Source organism: Moschus berezovskii, chromosome 23 (assembly GCF_049115385.1).
Source record: "Moschus berezovskii isolate FMDL1 chromosome 23, NW_MosBer_1.0, whole genome shotgun sequence".
Taxonomy (NCBI): domain Eukaryota; kingdom Metazoa; phylum Chordata; class Mammalia; order Artiodactyla; family Moschidae; genus Moschus; species Moschus berezovskii.
The window spans coordinates 43,965,801-43,984,722 of record NC_142482.1 but is presented as its reverse complement, the minus strand read 5'-3'; the positions used below and the strand labels follow the sequence as shown (position 1 = coordinate 43,984,722).

Here is an 18,922-nt window from a genome sequence, read left to right as displayed (position 1 = left end):
AGGGGGTAGAAACTCCAGGGTGAGAAGCCAAAAGAAACGGTAAGGAGAGGTCAACAAATAAAATTCAGCTGATTATGCCTATTCTGGCCACCGCCCCTGGACTCGGACCTTGGGTAGCTCCTCTCGGCCGCCGCCCTTGGCCAAGCACACAGAGCGACGCCGGCTCTGAGCACGCGTCACTCACCTAGAGCCAGACATCTTGGAATGTGAAGTCAAGTGGGCCTTAGAAAGCATCACTATGAACAAAGCTAGTGGAGGTGATGGAATTCCAGTTGAGCTATTTCAAATCCTGAAAGATGATGCTGTGAAAGTGCTGCACTCAATATGCCAGCAAATTTGGAAAACTCAGCAGTGGCCACAGGACTGGAAAAGGTCAGTCTTCATTCCAATCCCAAAGAAAGGCAATGCCAAAGATTCAAACTACCCCACAATTATACTCATCTCACACGCTAGTAAAGTCATGCTCAAAATTCTCCAAGCCAGGTTTCAGCAATACGTGAACCCTGAACTTCCAGATGTTCAAGCTGGTTTTAGAAAAGGCAGAGGAACCAGAGATCAAATTGCCAACATCCGCTGGATCATGGGAAAAGCAAGAGAGTTCCAGAAAAACATCTATTTCTGCTTCATTGACTATGCCAAAGCCTTTGACTATGTGGATCACAATAAACTGTGGAACATTCTGAAAGAGATGGGAACACCAGACCACCTGACTTGCCTCTTGAGAAACCTGTATGCAGGTCAGGAAGCAACAGTTAGAACTGGACATGGAACAACAGACTGGTTCCAAATAAGAAAAGGAATACGTCAAGGTTGTATATTGTCACCCTGCTTATTTAACTTATATGCAGAGTACATCATGAGGAACGCTGGGCTGGAAGAAGCACAAGCTGGAATCAAGATTGCCGGGAGAAATATCAATAACCTCAGATATGCAGATGACACCACCTTACGGAAGAAAGTAAAGAAGAACTAAAGAGCCTCTTGATGAAAGTGAAAGAGGAGAGTGAAAAAGTTGGCTTGAAGCTCAACATTCAGTAAACTAAGATCATGGCATCTGGCCCCATCACTTCATGGGAAATAGATGGGGAAACAGTGGAAACAGTGTCAGACTTTATTTTTTTGGGCTCCAAAATCACTGCGGATGATGACTGCAGCCAGGAAATTAAAAGATGCTTACTCCTTGGAAGGAAAGTTATAACCAACCTAGATAGTACATTAAAAAGCAGAGACATTACTTTGCCAATCAAGGTCCGTCTAGTCAAGGCTATGGTTTTTCCAGTGGTCACGTATGGATGTGAGAGTTGGACTGTGAAGAAAGCTGATCGCCGAAGAATTGATGCTTTTGAACTGTGGTGTTGGAGAAGACTCTTGAGAGTCCCTTGGACTGCAAGGAGATCCAACCAGTCCATTCTAAAGGAGCTCAGTCCTGGGTGTTCATTGGAAGGACTGATGCTAAAGCTGAAACTTCAATACTTTGGCCACCTCATGCTAAGAGCTGACTCACTGGAAAAGACTCTGATGCTGGGAGGGATTGGGGCAGGAGGAGAAGGGGACGACAGAGAATGAGATGGCTGGAAAGCATCACGGACTCGATGGACATGAGTTTGAGTGAACTCCGGGAGTTGGTGATGGACAGGAAGGCCTGGTGTGCTGTGATTCACGAGGTCGCAAAGAGTCGGACATGACTGAGTGACTGAACTGAACTGACTGAACTGATGCCTGTTCTGGAAAGGGTCCCATTTGCTTCCTCAGAAAAGTAACAGCCCATTTCCACAAGCTTCCCAGAAGCTTTCTTTCCAGAAATCAGAAAAATTCATTTTGGATTGCTTAATTCTTCCAAAGGACCAGAGCATTTTCTCTGGAGGAAACTCTTTCAAAGGTAGGAAGTACACAAGGTTTGTAAAGATCTCAGGGCAATACGCAGAGATAAACAACTGGTCATTTCATCTGACAGTGATTTGGAAGCAAGGGCAATTTCTGAATTTCTCCCATAGTTTTGCATGACTATCCTTTGGGACCTCTGCTAAAAGTTTTTCTGCTTTGTTTTGTTTTTTCTGGATAGCTTACCTTGGAATCCCTGCCAAGTTCTGGGTGTTTCTAAAATATTTGCTCAAGAGTTCAGGATAACTATACTATATGACCTAAGTAGCCACATCCAAGAAAATTCAAGGTAATATAATATATGTGTGTGTGTATCTTAGTTTTATTTTTGTTTTTTAAGATAATTATAATTTAATGTTTCCTTACCTGCACTTCCCCAAAAGCCAAATCTTCAGGAGATCTGGGCTCTGAATCCCAGGGGTTAGGAGGATTCAGTTCTAGAAGCAAAAGTTCATTTTTTTCACTCTCTTCCACAACTAGAACCAAAGGGGAATGAATCTGAATTAATAACAACAACAAAATGATGTTTAAAAAGCATCACTGAAATAGAAATGTATGGCTCAGGTACTCAGAGTACAAAAATCAAAGGAAATCAGAAACAAAAAGCAATGCTCATTTAGGTCAAGCAATATCTACTGAGATGAGGGCTGAATACCGACACACTATTCATTTCTTTTATTCATATTATACTTAGGGAGCTCATGGAATCTCAGGTATGTCGTGATGTTTTATGTCTTAAGCTGAGTGCTGGGCACATGGTGGTTTACTATTTTTATATCTTTTAAATACTGTTTAAGAATTTAATAGAAGCACATTAATGAACATTTTCCTAATAAGAGTTATCAGCTTATTTAATAGCAAAACACAACTGGCTTTCTTAATAAAATTAGGAATACACAACGGACATTTAATATCACCATTATTATTAAACTACATCCTTAAAAATGCAAGCAATACAATAAAGATACATTTTATTATTATTTCCAGGCCATATCATTGCTGGAAAACAGTGTCACAAAATAGAGTGTTGGATCTGGAAACATCAGGGTGAGGATTGTGACTGGGCTGCTTATTATCAACATCCTGGGCTGCAGTTGCCTGATCATAAAACAGTTATGACACATACTTCATAGAGTTGTTGTAGGCAGTAAACAATATAAGAGATCAACGAGTTGACTCAGTGGAAAAGACTCTGATGCTGGGAGGGATTGGGGGCAGGAGGAGACTGGGACGACAGAGAATGAGATGGCTGGATGGCATCACCGACTCAATGGACATGAGTTTGAGTGAACTCCGGGAGTTGGTGATGGACAGGGGGGCCTGGCGTGCTGTGATTCATGGGGTCGCAAAGAGTTGGACACGACTGAGTGACTGAACTGAACAGTGTCCAGCACTATGCCTGGCACAAAGAAAGAATTTAATCAATAATAATATTATTATGACAATTATTTTATCTTCAAAGAATGAAGAGTTAAAGAGAAAGCTCAGTATTGAAAAGACTATATACTATTAATAACAAATATCAACTCAAAAGTACAAAGTATTATGGTAGATTCTCAGAAAACTGCATTGATATCCACTCGTAAGGATTTTCCTTCTTTAGAATTGTTCTTTCTTAAGAAAAGCAGGAAAAGAAATGTTTGTGCTCTGTTGCTTAGTCGTGTCTAACTCTTTGTGACCCCGTGAACTGTAGCCCACCAGGCTCCTCTGTCCATGGGATTTTCCAGGCAAGAATACTGGAGTGGATTGCTACTTCCTACTCCGGGGGATCTTCCCAACCCAGGGACTGAACCCATGTTTACTGCATCTCCTGCATTGGGAGGTGGATTCTTTAGCACTATTGCAACCTGGGAAGCCCCAGTTATTAAGTAACAGTTATTAAACAGCTTTAATATTCTAAGAGAGGGTGAAAAAGGAAGGGCTTTCTAACAACGGTGCTGTGCAACTGGTTATTTAAGTATTCTAGTTTATTATCTAGTTTATTAAAGACACACTGAGAAGCTTCCAAGTGGCTAAAAATAGAATATCAAAGGGAGGACTTCTAAATTTAATAGCAATGGAAACAATTCCACTGGAAAATCTGAATATATACAAATGTAAGATGAAAAAGTTCTACCACCAATGAAAACTGGCAAACACGTTTGGAAAATATATTAGCATCATACTTGAGCTGCTGCTGCTGCTGCTGCTGCTAAGTCACTTCAGTCGTGTCCGACTCTTTGTGACCCCATAGACGGAAGCCCAACAGGCTCCCCGTCCCTGGGATTCTCCAGGCAAGAACACTGGAGTGGGTTGCCATTTCCTTCTCCAATGTGTGAAAGTGAAAAGTGAAAGTGAAGTCGCTCAGTCGTGTCCGACCCTTAGCGACCCCACGGATTGCAGCCTACCAGGCTCCTCCATCCATGGGATTTTCTAGGCAAGGGTACTGGAGTGGCTTGCCATTGCCTTCTCCGATCATACTTGAGAAACAAGCTTAATTTAAAACAACAGTGATGCTATTTTTTGATTCAAATGAGAAAAGTCTGAAAAACTAAGAATGCCTCAAGCTGGTAAAGTATGAGGAGAAAGGAAAGCTTATTAACTAGTTAGTGGGAACAAAAACTGGGTCATTCTGAGAAATGGACTGCAATGCAATACATATTAAAGAGTGGATGAATGAATACTGGACCCATTCATTCATTTAGGACCTCAAGTAAAGAGGACGAGGTTAACCATATTTTTCAGTTCATGACACATTATACTCAGTCCAGGCAAAGCTACTTACTTACTTATTTGCTTATTCCCTTTATCTGTTTCCCATTGTTATTTCTCTCTCCTCTCCTACAGGATTATCATTTGAATGCTCCTGCAAAGTATGCATTATATTTTATGTGTGCATTTAAATTCATATAAATGGTACTGGGTCTCCAGTCTGTTTCTTACTCTTTTTCACTCAATACTCTGTTTTTAAGATTCCTTCATGTTGCCACGTGTACATCTAGTCCACCTCCTCTAACTGTAGGATTCTGTAATTCACCACATTTTACTGATTTACCCTCCTTATGGTGGACCCACAGACTCCACCCACCAAAACAAGATTTCTCTGGTGCATACACAGAAGCAAGACTGATGGAACAGTCCATAAACCTCCTCTGACTAGTCACTGCTGGATGATTCTTTAGCATAGCTGCACCAGTCACACCTCCGCCACATGCATGAAGATTTTTATATCTTTATGTCTCTGACAACATTTGGCAGCTCCTTGGTTTATTTTTATCAATAAAAAAAATCCTACAGTAACATCTCATTGCTTTGGTTAGAAGTTTTCCGACAAGTAATGAATTTAAGCATATCTTCATGTGCTTATTGACCTTCAGGGATTCTTCTGTAAAATGCTAGTTGATATCCGTTCTTCATTTTTGTGTTGAGCTTCCTATCCTTTCTTGTCAATTTGTATTACTTAAGGGAATGGTAACCCACTCCAGTATTCTTGCCTGGGAAATCCTCTGGCCAGAGGAGCCTGGCAGGTTACAGTCCATGGGGTAACCACTTTTGCTTTCTTCTTATATGATAGATCATATTCCCCTGTTGGTTGTAAATATTGAAAAACAATCACCCAAACTATTATATATGTCTTTGTCCGTGTCCTCCATTTGGCAGAAATCTTTAGTACTGATGAATTCATATTAACCAGGGTTATGTGTGTGTGTGTGTGTGTGTGTGTGTGTGTGTGTGTGTGTGTAGGCTGGGGGGGTGCCTTTTGAGCTGTACTTTTGAAATGTTGTTTGTCAGGAAGTCACCAATCTCTAGGTCACAAAGATGTTCTACACTTTTTCCGTTACTTTTACAGTCTTACTTCTCATTTAGGTTATGAGGCCCTGTGGAGCCCGTCTTTACGTTAAGGTGTACAATATGTTGAATATGGGTAAATACTTTAATTGGGTGTATGCGTGACAGTCGCTCAGTTGTGTCTGACTCTTTGCAACCCCATGGACTATAGCCCATTAGGCTCCTCTGTCCACGGAATTCTCCAAGCAATATGCTAGAGTGGGTTGCCATTTCCTTCTCCAGGGGATCTTCCTGAACCAGGGATCAAACCCGGGTCTCCCACATTGCCGGCAGACTCTTTACTGTCTGAGCCACCAGGGAAGCTCCCCCCAAAATACATTAATTAGTCATACCCTTTTGCCAGTAATGCAACTATTTTACAAAAACAACTCCAAACATAGAGAAGTTCTTAAGCATAGAACTGGCTAAATAAATTAATATTTAATGTAAGCATACTTAAAATTATGTATATATAGAATCTGACATATTATGGCTAATGTAATATTAACAAGACAAAAACAGGATACAAAAATAATATATAGAATAATTATAATTAGTTATAAAAGGATGCCTAAAAAGATGACTGAAGATGGGACTAGATTGAAAATCAACAAAAACAGAAGACTTGAACAACACTATAAACCAACCAGACCCAACGGATAACACTCCCCCCAAATACAGAATACACATTCTTCTCAGGTACATGTGAAATTTCTCCACAAACCAGTACAAACCATATGTTAGGCCATAAAACAAATGTCAATAAATTTAAAAGTTTCAAGTCATATAAAGTATGTTCCCTGATCACAATGAAATGAAATTAGATACCAATAAGAGAAGAAAGTTGGAAAATTCAGAAATATGTAGAAATAAACAATATACTTCTAAATACAAATGGTTTAAAGAAGAAAATCACAAGAGAAGTTAGAAAATACTTTGAGACAAATAAAAATGAAAACATAACATGTTGAAACTTATGGAATGCAGTTAAAACAGTGCAGTGCATAAAATGAAATTTACACCAGTACACATCTGTAATTAGAAAGAAGATCTCAAGTAAAAAACCTAACCTTCCATTTCATGAAATTAGAAAAAGAGTCATAAACAAAACCCAAAACAAACAAAAGAAAGGAAACATTTAAAAGTTAGAGCTAAAATAAACAGAATTGATACTAGAAAAATAAGAAAAAATGAAAACAGGAATATGTTCTTTGAAAAGATTAACAAAATTTTCAAACCTTCAGCTAGACTAATAAAAGAGAGAAAGGGCTCAAATTACTAAAATCAAGAATGAAAAAGGGGATATTATTATCAACTTTACAGAATAAAAAAGAATACAGGGAAATATTATGATTATTATACATCAACAAATTGATAACCCAGATGAAATGAGAAATTCCTAGGAAGAAACAAATTAACAAATCTGATGAGAAGAAATAGAATACCTGAGAAGACCCATAACAAATAATGGATTTAATTAGTGAACAAAAACCTTCACAAACATTACTCTAAGCCTAGATAGCTTCACTGGTGAATCTGACCTAATGACTAAAGAAGAACCAACACCAATACTACTTCATAAACTCTTCCAATAAATAGAAGAGGAGGGAACACTTTCCAACTTAACTTTATGAGGGCAATCTTATTACCCTGATCCCAGGACCAGACAAAGACATCACACAAAAGGAAAACTACAGACCAATATTCCTGACAAATTTTGTTGTTGTTGTTTAGTTGCTCAGTTGTGTCTGACTCTGTGACCCCATGGACTGCAGCCCGCCAGGCTCCTCTGTCCACAGGATTTCCCAGGCAAGAATACTGGAGCGGGTTGCCATTTCCTACTCCAGGGGATCTTTCTGCCCCAGGGATCAAACACGTGTCTTCTGCATTGGCAAATGGATTATTAACCATTGAGTCATCTGGGTGGGAATCCTTACAAACATAGACATAGAAATCCTTAACCAAATATTAGCAAATACAGTTTAGCAATAGAAAAAAGAATTGTAGCCATGACCAAGTAGGGTTGATGCCAGCTTGTTTCAATACAGAAAAAGCCACAGAGGCATAAAATAGATTAGTGATTGCCAGGGGCTGAAGGAAGAGGGAATGGGAGTGACTGCTAATAGTTATAAGGTTTCTTTTGGGGATGATGAGAATGTTCTGAATTAGAGAGTGGTGGTAATGGCACAATATATGAAAATATTAAAAACCATTGAGCTGCACACTCTAAAAGGGTGAATTTTATAGTACATGGATTATATCTCAATTAAAAGAAGGAGGAGAAGGCTCGGGAGAGAGAGGAAGGGGACCTCAGTGACAACTGGAAGACAAGATACCTAAACAGAGGTTATCTTGAGGTGATGGGAGTATAGGTGAGCATCTTCTTCCTTCTACTTTCCTGACTTCTACCTTTTTAATGGTGATCATATCCCATGAAAGAGAAGGATGGCTTGGTCTCATGTGAACTGAGATTATTTAGTTTTATGATTATTATAAATAACAATTTTTTGTGGTAGGGAATCACTACAGCATTGGTAGCACTGGACTGAAGAGTGGACTTGGTCAAAATTTTCCACTCTATCCACATTTCCTCACTGCGGCAAAAGCTGAAAACTTCAGCACATCTTGTTACCACCTGCCTTCCACGGCCTGCTGTCACCTCTGGCCACAAACCCTCTACATCAGTTTCCACCTTCGATCTATTTTCCATTTGCTCAACTTTCTGTTGAGTGGGAAATCCCTTCCTCTTTCTCCAAAGGTTCAAGTCACAGGGGAGATGTGCGGATTATTTAAGACGTACGTAAAAAAAAAAAAGTCTTTGTTTTTAATTGGAATATAATTGCTTTACAATGTCATTCTAGTTTCTGCTGTACAATGAAGTAAATCAGCTATATATATATATATATATATATCTGTTGTTATATATATATACATCTCCCCTCCCTCTTGGACCTCCTTCCCATCCCGCCTCCAATCCACCCTTCTAGGTCATTGCAGAGCACCAAGCTGAGCTCCCTTTGCTAAAGAGCAGCTTCCCACTAGCTGTCTATTCCAAAAGACTTAGAGGTTTTGTAAAAGCCCTTAAGCAGCTATAAATTTCTGGGTTACATATTCATTAAATTAATAGTCTATTGTCCTCTAACTTACACAGTTCAAACCTTTGCTTCTTACCTGTTTTCTGCCAAATAAATTTAACAGTATTTGTATAGTGCATGTTACTAGCTCCTGTTAACAAGCAGTCTGCAGGTTTCCTAAGCTAGCTCAACAGACGTGGAGTGGAGCTTACTGGCAAAAGAAGCTAGTGGTCCAGGCATCCTTTTGAGGGATGGGGGAGGATGCACTTGCCGTCAAAGGAATTAGCAACTTTCCCCAGAATAACCTGCTGTCACATCTCTTTGGGGGTGAGCAGGAAAGGACATGCACCTCAGTGACACCTCTGCTCTGGGAACTGGGAGAAAGCCTTTGCAGGCCACACCCTTCTTTAAAAAATGATCAGGGTGCTCGCTTTGGCAGCACATATACTAAAATTGGAACGATACAGAGATTAGCATGGCCCCTGCGCAAGGATGACATGCAAATTCGTGAAGCGTTCCATATTTTCACATTTCTCCAAAGAAGACATACAGATGGCTAACAAACACATGAAAAAATGCTCAACATCCCTCAGTCAGAGAAATGCAAATCAAAACCACAATGAGATACCATTTGACACCAGTCAGAATGGCTGCTATCCAAAAGTCTACATGCAATAAATGCTGGAGAGGGTGTGGAGAGAAGGGAACCCTCTTACACTGTTGGTGGGAATGCAAACTAGTACAGCCACTTTGGAGAATAGTGTGGAGATTCCTCAAAAAACTGGACATAGAACTGCCATATGATCCAGCAATCGCACTCCTGGGCATACACACCGAGGAAACCAGAATTGAAAGAGACACATGTACTCCAATGTTCATTGCAGCACTGTTTATAATAGCCAGGACATGGAAGGCAACCTAGATGTCCATCTGCAGATGAATGGATAAGAAAGCTTTGGTACATATACACAATGGAGTATTACTCAGCCATTAAAAAGAATTCATTTGAACCAGTTCTAATGAGGTGGATGAAACTAGAGCCTATTATACAGAGTGAAGTAAGCCAGAAAGGAAAACACCAATACAATATACTAACGCATATATATGGAATTTAGAAAGATGGAAATGATAATCCTGTATACGAGACAGCAAAAGAGACATAGATGTACAGAACAGTCTTTGGGACTCTGTGGGAGAGGGTGAGGGTGGGATGGTTTGAGAGAATGGCATTGAAACATGTATATTATCATATGTGAAACGAATCGCCAGTTCAGGGTCGATGCATGTTACAGGATGCTCGGGGCTGGTATGCGGGGATGACCCAGAGGGAGGATAAGGGGAGGAGGGAGGTGGGAGGGGGGTTCGGGAGGGGGAACTCATGTATACCTGGGGCGGATTCATGTCAATGTATGGCAAAACCAACCAATATAATATTGTAAAATAATTAGCCTCCAATAAAAATAAAAATTAAAAAAAAATGATTAGGAGTTGGTCTCACCAAGACATCTGGACAACAGTGGCTCTAGTATCCTATCCCATGTACAATAATTTGAGCCTGAAAAAAATGTTGAGCTGGTGTAAACACAGTTTCCAGTCTGGAGGTCCAGGCAGGAAGCCCTCCATTTAGCTCCCTTCACAGATAATCAGTGTTAAGACTGCCCTCATCCACACTGCTTATGCATGTACATTTCTCATAATTGTGTCATACTATATGTAGCATTTATAATCTGCTTTTTTGCTTTATCTATCAAAAATCTCTAATTATTTTAATTCCTTCAATAGTATCACTTTTAAGACACAGTGGAATTATTTTTAATGTTTTGATTGTTTTCAATTTTTCTCTTTAGCTAGTATTGCTATGAATGAACATTTTCATACCTATATATTTTGACATATCAAGGATTATCAAGACCTTAGGACATAGCTTTAGATGTGGAATTTCCGGGTCAAAGGGATGCATATTTTTCAGTGTGTTAGGAAACTCAGTGGAGAGTTTTAAGCAGGGGAATGACATGAATTAATTTTTATTTTTAAAATATCAGCCTTGTATACCTGAAGGGCTTCCCTGGTGGCTCAGACAGTAAAGAATCCACCTGCAATGCAGAAGACCTGGGTTCGATCTCTGAGCTGGGAAGATCCCCTGGAGGAGGGCATGAAAACCCACTCCAGTATTCTTGTATGGAGAATTCCATGGACAGAGGAGCCTGGTAGGCTACAGTCCATGGGGGCCACAAAGAGTCGGACACGTTTGAGCAACTAAGCACAACACAGCACAGCATACCTGAAACTAACACAACATTGTAAATCAACTATACTCCAATATAAAATAAATATTAAATTAAAATATATATACCAATCTGGGTGCTATAAGCAGAATGAACTGCAGGAAGCAAGCACAGAAGCAGGGAGTCCAGTCACGCAGACAAAAGATGACTTTTTCTTATCCATTTTTGATTGTCTTAATACCCTGGACAAGAGTTTACACCTGGCATGATCTCATCAGATACTTACTGAACGTTAGTGAACGAAGGGACCTTCTGAAGAAATTCTGTTTAGAATTTTCAGTGTTAATTATTTTTAAAAGACTTAATGTCCACAGGTTAAAATCAGAATGTAACCAAAGCTCCAAGTGAAGCTGGAAACAAGTTAACAAGAAGGTCCCCAATAATAGTAACAGCAGAAAACATTGATCAATATGGAAGGTATTTACCTAGTTCATCTTGACAGAAGCTGCCTGGAGGGTTGATATACTTCATGGTGCTCACATCCAACTTCCAGTTGTGTTTAGTGCATCTAACAGACCTGGATGAAAAATTGCCCTTAGGTTTATGAAATGGTGTAAAAAAAGTTAATCTTATTGGGCTTACATGCATTATAAACAACTATAGTTAGTTGAACACAAAATTCATGAGAGGAAAACTATTAACAGCTAGAGCTCAAATATCCCAGGCCCAGGAAATATAGACTAATCATCAGTAGGTAATTTTAAAAGTGAAGATAGGGCTTCCCTGGTGGTTCAGTGGTAAAGAATCCGTGTGCCAGTGCAGGAGACACAGGTTCGATCCCTGATCTGGGAAGATCCCACATGCTGAGGAGCAGCTCTGCCTGTGTGCCGCAACTATTGAAGCTGTGCTCTAGAGCCCAGAAGCCGCAACTACTGAGCCCACGTGCAGCAACTACTGAAGTTCAAATACTTTAGAGTCCATGTTCCACAACAAGAGAAGCCATCACAATGAGAAGCTGGCACAATAAGAGAATAGCCCCTACTCCCCGCAACAAGAGAAAGCCTGCTCAGCAATCAATACCCAGCATTAAAAAAATAATAACAAATAAATTATTTAAAAATTGTTTAAAAAAACAGTGAAGATAAATGGCACATCACAAAATAATACATGTTAGAGATCTACAGAGCCATCAGAATAAAGTCACCTTTAAGGATAGCTCTCATAAGAAAGCTAAGTTGGTTAAGATACAATTGAGGCCAATATGAGGAAAGAATGTAGTGATAAAGACAAATCTATGATTTATGATCACTCTACAAACCTTGGTCCCTATTATAGTGTACTGAACCTAAGTTCAACTCGAATTTGTATTTTTTGAGAAGAAAAGACTTCCTTATGGTTTAAGGTTTCAGAGCATGGTTGCCAAAATACAGGGTGCCCAGTTAAATATGAATTTCAGATAAATAACAATTTAAAAATATGTCTCACACAATATTTGACATATACTGGAAATTCCTCATTTATCTGCAATGTAATTGAGTGTTCTGCATTTTTAATTGCTAATTCTGGTGACCCTGTTTCAAAATGACAACTAGATTGCAGCAAAATAGGAGGCTTAGTGATTTCTTTTCCATTTCTTATCAAACCGTGAAGGGGGTTATGGTGGCAGAAAATCACGTATAAACGTTCCGTTTCCTCTCTACCTTGGTGGTGTCTCCTGTGAAGTTTTTGTAGCAGTTAAGGTTTAAAAAAAAAAAAAAAAGAAAACCACAAATGTCTCAAACCAGAAACATCAGATTTCTTAAACAAACAATGTCTATTTTAAGTTCTATATCGGTAAATGACATGACTTTTCCCAAGATTCATTATATCAAGAATTTTTCATGCCCTTTTCTAGTAACAAGCAAAAAAATGTACTCCACACTTCAATTTAAGGAGGGTTAGTCTGTAACAGGGCTTCCCTGGTGGCTCAGAGGTTAAAGCGTCTGCCTCCAATGCGGGAGACCCGGGTTCGATCCCTGGGTCGGGAAGATCCCCTGGAGAAGGAAACGGTAACCCACTCCAGTATTCTTGCCTGGAGAATCCCATGGATGGAGAAGCCTGGTAGGCTACAGTCCACGGGGTCGCATAGAGTCGGAAACGACTGAGGGACAGAACGGAACGGAACGGAATTCTGTAACATCTACTCTCTCATCAATGAGTAGCCAACAACCTTTCAAAATTTGAGGACGTTCCAAATGCAGCTATTCAGCACGCAGGTCAATAAATGGGAAGCATGGCAGGGTCTTAACTGTTCATGGGCAGCAGGCAGACAGGAGGAAGGTGACAGCTTCATGCACAAAGAAGTTGTGAAAAGCTGTTAAATTTGAAAAATGAGAAACACAGCTTATGAGAGTTGCTGATCTTGGTTATGTGTGAAGAAGAAAAATGGTTGAGGCAGGGAGGGTAGAAGAGGTAGCTCATTACTCTTAAGTGTCTCCTTGTAGAGAGATTCCTCAGGCGGATTGCTGCACAGAGCACCGGGGGAGAAGCAATCAAATTTGGAGCAATGGATGCAGGAGTACAGGGTGTGAGTTACTCTGAGGATGGAGTTGACAGTGCCAGCTCCAGGTTAGTCTGACAACAGAATAGGGTGGAACTAGGATCAACTACCCCAAAGGCTTTGCATGAAGGAGGGAAAGACCAGTCTGTGACAAAAGTAATCACTCTGTTAGGATAATCGAGTCAGATTCAAGAACAAGCTGAATTCCTGTAAATAATCTCATTCCTAAGCTATACCAGGGAGAAGGCAATGGCAACCCACTCCAGTACTCTTGCCTGGAAAATCCCATGGATGGAGGAGCCTGGTAGGCTACAGTCCATGGGGTCGCAAAGAGTCGGACACGACTGAGCGACTTCACTTTCACTTTTCACTTTCATGCATTGGAGAAGGAAATGGCAACCCACTCCAGTGTTCTTGCCTGGAGAATCCCAGGGACGGGGAAGCCTGGTGGGCTGCTGTCTATGGGGTCGCACAGAGTTGGACACGACTGAAGCAACGTGGCAGCAGCAGCAGCAGAAAGCTATACCAGAAGCTCATGACAGAGTAATAATCATAAAAGTAATTGACATTTATTGAGCGCCTATCATATGCCAGACATTGTTTAAGTGTTTTATGTGTTTGAAATCACTTAATCCTCTGAGTAGCCAGACAGAATAGGTAATACTCTCATTTTCACTTTATAGAGGAGAGGACTAAGGTCCAGAAAGACTAAGAAACTTGTCCATGTTCACAGGGCTGATAAGTGGTGGGCCAGGCTTCTGACCAGGACAGATTGAGAGGAAAGATCATACTGCTAATCACAAAGCTACACTTCCTCCAATGGCTGGCTATGTGAGCTCCACGATGAAAGCCCATTGAGGAGAAAGGAAAAGTAGAGACCCCAAACCGCAACAGTCAGAACACCTCAAGGTCCCAGAGTGCCCACAGAAGCTCACTAGTGATAGAACGAGCCATGGCTGACATTTCCCTGGGTTAAATCCACTGAGAAGATGGAAGGGACTCAAAGCAGGGCTGTCAGCAAATAACCATGAGGGTCTCCGAGAGTAGAGTTGCTGCTCAAAGTGTATCCCATACAATACTTGGAAAGTATCTATGCTAAAAATATATTCATTGTTTACCTGAAATGTAGATTTAACTGGATGCCTTCTGTTTGCCTAATCTAGCAGTCTCATCAGAGGAGCCAAGCAGGAGACAGGTGTCAACACTATTTCGGTCCTGAAACTAAGAATGTAGTGAAGCAAATCTGTATGCAGGTGTAAGAATATTCTAGACTTGGGTAATGGTCATCTATGCAATTCTAGCAGGGAGCTCTTAGACAATTTCCCAGCTCCTCTGAATCCACATGCACTAAACCGCCCACAGATGACCTGAGAAGTCAAATCAATGACAGTAGAAGACAAGTCTGATGTGGGAGTGGTTAAAAAGCACCCAGGTCAAGTCAGGCTGAAGAGAAGCTTGGAAAAGGGGGTCAGCCGCTCATTCACTGCCAGTGCTGAGCATCAGGCTGACAGAGCATCCCCTCTCCCCTACCTTCCCTGTCTCTGCCAGAGTGTGCTGCTATCTCTTTGGCTGTCACTGAAAACAAAACAAAACAAAATCCACAGCAATCCTGCCCTGGTATTGTCCCTGAACTGGGGAGGGAGGTCATGTATATGTAGTCTTAATCAAGGGATGGGGGAGGAGCAGTACCAGCACCAGTTTTCCAAGAAATGATCAGAAGCGCCTCTGTTCAGAGCAGGTACAGTTGGGGCTCTGCCATGTGGGGTTTTTAATTACTGCAAGGTGGTCAGGGAAAGTCTATCTGCTTCCCAGAAGAGTTTGGACAAGGGCCTGCCCCACTCATACTTCTGGGGGAGCAGGAAAGAGGCTTGAGTCTTGGAAAAGAAAAGCTATCATGCACACCCAACCCCTCACTCACATACACAGACCCACGTACCTTAGAAATGTCACTGTCTGTCAAGCTAGGAATCCATTTTCAATTAGAGCTCTTGAGAGAGAACGGGAACTTAAGTAAAGGTCAGAATGTTTTGAGATCAGAGAGAGACCCTAAATGTGCACAAGGAAGTTACAAATTTGCTAGGAGAAATAATTTGTCAGTTGTTTCATTTGATTTCCACACTTCTGGCCAAATTTAATTATAAGAAGGGTCACCAGAGAAAAAGCAAAATGACTCACGGTACCTTCCATCTAAATCCTCGATATCTTTTATGAACAGGCCTCCTTGGTGCTTGCACATATTCTTGCATGCTCGCAGCTTGTTCTTACTCTTATACAAGATGTAATCTTTGCCTGTGCTCTTATTTCGAACAAAATTAATTCCTTCCTTGAGACTGGCAACTTCAGCGGGGGAGAGACACAAGAGGAGCTCAGCTGTTTGTTCGATGCTGTGAAAAGGCAAAAGTTTTGAGAGGAAACAGAGATATTGTTAGGTTTTAAGAGAGAACCATTTGGCAATGGCAATCAAAACCTCTTTTTTTATTAAGATACTATTTAAGGCCATCCTTCCAAGTACCCGGGCTGAGTGGCACCTGACAGTGAACTTTCTCCCCTCCTTTAAATGCCCATTCTACCTGTCAAGGGTTGATACCCGCCTTCCCAGGAAAGTAATGCCTCCCTCACTTGCCTGCCCATAGTCTGTCGTTGCCTCTCCCTGGGTATTTCAGAAGAGTGGCAGTTGTCCCTTCAGCTTCTGTGGCTCGTTCACTCCCACAAGGCAGAAGTCTGCGTGGAGAAAGAGGATGTAGACTCAGCTCAGTACTTCCGTTGGTGATGTCTCCTCTTAAATACGTTTTTCTCAGAAGCCGAATTCTATATTTAGCTTCAATAACTGCTCCTCACCTTCAAGCTTTCACATCAGGAAGTGAAGTGAAGTGAAGTCGCTCAGTCGTGTCCGACTCTTTGCGACCCAATGGACTGTAGATTACCAGGCTCCTCAGTCCATGGAATTTTCCAGGCAAGAGTACTGGAGTGGGTTGCCTTTTCCTTCTCCAGGGGATCTTCCCAACCCAGGGATCGAACCCAGATCTCCCACACTGCAGGCAGATGCTTTACCATCTGAGCCACCAGGGAAGCCCTTTTCCCACTCAGAGCCGCTCTTTAGGTTCTAAAGTAACTCAATCACCACTCCTTGGTTAACGCTTCCAAGCTCCCCACCCACCCCCAGGTCAAATCTAATATTTCTTTCTTTTTCACTTTCCAGAAAACATTGAAATTTATTCTCTTTCTTTTACGGCATATCCATCATCTCATATAGATACAAAATTAAAGATATGATGAGAACTCTTAGGACTTACTCAACAATTTTCATATAAAATATACAGTAGTGTTAGTTCACTTCATGGGAAATAGATGGGGAAACAGTGGAAACAATGTCAGACTTTATTTTTTTGGGCTCCAAAATCACTGCAGATGATGATTGCAGCCAGGAAATTAAAAGATGCTTACTCCTTGGAAGGAAAGTTATGACCAACCTAGATAGCATATTAAAAAGCAGAGACATTACTTTGCCAACCAAGGTCCGTCTAGTCAAGGCTATCGTTTTTCCAGTGGTCATGTATGGATGTGAGAGTTGGACTGTGAAGAAAGCTGATCGCCGAAGAATTGATGCTTTTGAACTGTGGTGTTGGAGAAGACTGTTGAGAGTCCCTTGGACTGCAAGGAGATCCAACCAGTCCATTCTAAAGGAGATCAATCCTGGGTGTTCATTGGAAGGACTGATGCTAAAGCTGAAACTGCAATACTTTGGCCACCTCGTGCGACGAGTTGACTCACTGGAAAAGAGTCTGATGCTAGGAGGGATTGGGGGTGGGAGGAGACAGGGATGACAGAGAATGAGATGGCTGGATGGCATCACCGACTCGATGGACATGAGTTTGAGTGAAGTCCGGGAGTTGGTGATGGACAGGGAAGCCTGGCGTGTTGTGATTCATAGGGTCGCAAAGAATCGGACATGACTGAGCGACTGAACTGAACTGAACTGAACTGATGATAAGCCTAGCGCTGCTAAGTCTTGGAGAAAGCAATGGCACCCCACTCCAGTACTCTTGCCTGGAAAATCCCATGGACGGAGGAGCCTTGTGGGCTACAGTCCATGGGGTCACTAAGAGTCCGACAGGACTGAAGCGATGCAGCAGCAGCAGCGCTGTAAGTCTAGCACTTCTTAACATGTATTTACTACTTTGTAGAACACTATATCCTAGCACCTGTGTACCACCTTACTTGTGCATAGATGCTTTTAAAAACACTCTCTCTACTTTTCTCTCCCCACCACTTAGCAGACTGCCTATCTTTAAGAGCTAGCTAAGTTCAGTTCAGTTCAGTTCAGTCGCTCAGTCGTGTCCGACTCTTTGCGACCCTATGAATCACAGCACGCCAGGCCTCCCTGTCCATCACCAACTCCCGGAGTTCACTCAAACTCATGTCCACAGAGTCGGTGATCCCATCCAGCCATCTCATTCTCTATCATCCCCTTCTCCCGCCCCCAATCCCTTCCACCATCAGAGTCTTTTCCAGTGAGTCAACTCTTCGCACGAGGTGGCCAAAGTATTGAAGTTTCAGCTTCAACATCAGTCCTTCCAATGAACACCCAGGACTGATCTCTTTTAGAATGGACTGGTTGGATCTCCTTGCTGTCCAAGGGACTCTCAAGAGTCTTCTCCAACACCACGGTTCAAAAGCATCAATTCTTTGGCGCTCAGCTTTCTTCACAGTCCAACTCTCACATCCATACATGACCACTGGAAAAATCATAGCCTTGACTAGATGGACCATTGTTGGCAAAGAATGTCTCCGCTTTTTAATATGCTATCTAGGTTGGTCATAACTTTCCTTCCAAAGAGTAGGCGTCTTTTAATTTCATGACATCAATCACCATCTGCAGTGATTTTGGAGCCCCCCAAAATAAAGTCTGACACTGTTTCCACTGTTTCCCCATCTATGATTGAGCCAACTGAACCCAATCTGAGTCATTTATAAAAAACTCCAGCAGAAAAAGAAGCTTTTGATCTTTCATATTTTTTTCAGGGAAACTACAAGTGTTACATTTCTCAAACTCCACTCTTCAAACAAACTCTCCTTATGATGCAATTCTGAATCATAGTGGAATATAATTTTTGTGAAGAGGGACTTCAAAATAACTTTTAGCATATCCATGGTATGAAATCTGGATGCATGTTTAATTCTATATTCCACTCCAAACCAAAAGTGGTCAAAATTCTTTTCATATCTTAAATTAAAATTTATTTGATTTTCACATACATTTTTGGCACTTTCATTTCTGGGAGCAAAATCTGCAAATTACTTAAAGAGGAAATTAAACAATATTATAAAAGTACCATAACAGGAAATAACAGAGAAGTTACTTCTAATTTCCAGCTAATAAGGCAGAATTCGGGCTT

At 41.2% G+C, this 18,922-nt stretch overlaps 1 protein-coding gene and 1 non-coding gene across 4 annotated transcripts in view; one reads left to right on the top strand and one right to left on the bottom strand.

Moving 5' to 3' along the window:
* Nucleotides 1-18,922, bottom strand: part of LOC129543526 (cytidine monophosphate-N-acetylneuraminic acid hydroxylase) — a 62,593-nt gene that overhangs the window by 33,235 nt on the left and 10,436 nt on the right. For all 3 annotated transcript variants that reach the window (XR_016036104.1, XM_055406686.2, XM_055406685.2), the window contains exons 2-5: nucleotides 16,150-16,247; nucleotides 15,707-15,910; nucleotides 11,473-11,564; nucleotides 2,248-2,357 (exon numbers count right to left, since the gene is read on the bottom strand). Coding sequence is in view for 2 of the 3 variants with exons in the window: in XM_055406686.2 (XP_055262661.2) it covers nucleotides 2,248-2,357; nucleotides 11,473-11,564; nucleotides 15,707-15,910; nucleotides 16,150-16,157 (414 nt within the window). In the remaining variant the exon portion in view is untranslated. The remainder of the gene's footprint in view (nucleotides 1-2,247; nucleotides 2,358-11,472; nucleotides 11,565-15,706; nucleotides 15,911-16,149; nucleotides 16,248-18,922) is intronic.
* LOC129543910 (U6 spliceosomal RNA) lies at nucleotides 9,186-9,289 on the top strand. Its single transcript, XR_008683366.2, has one exon. It is a non-coding gene; the product is annotated as a U6 spliceosomal RNA (small nuclear RNA).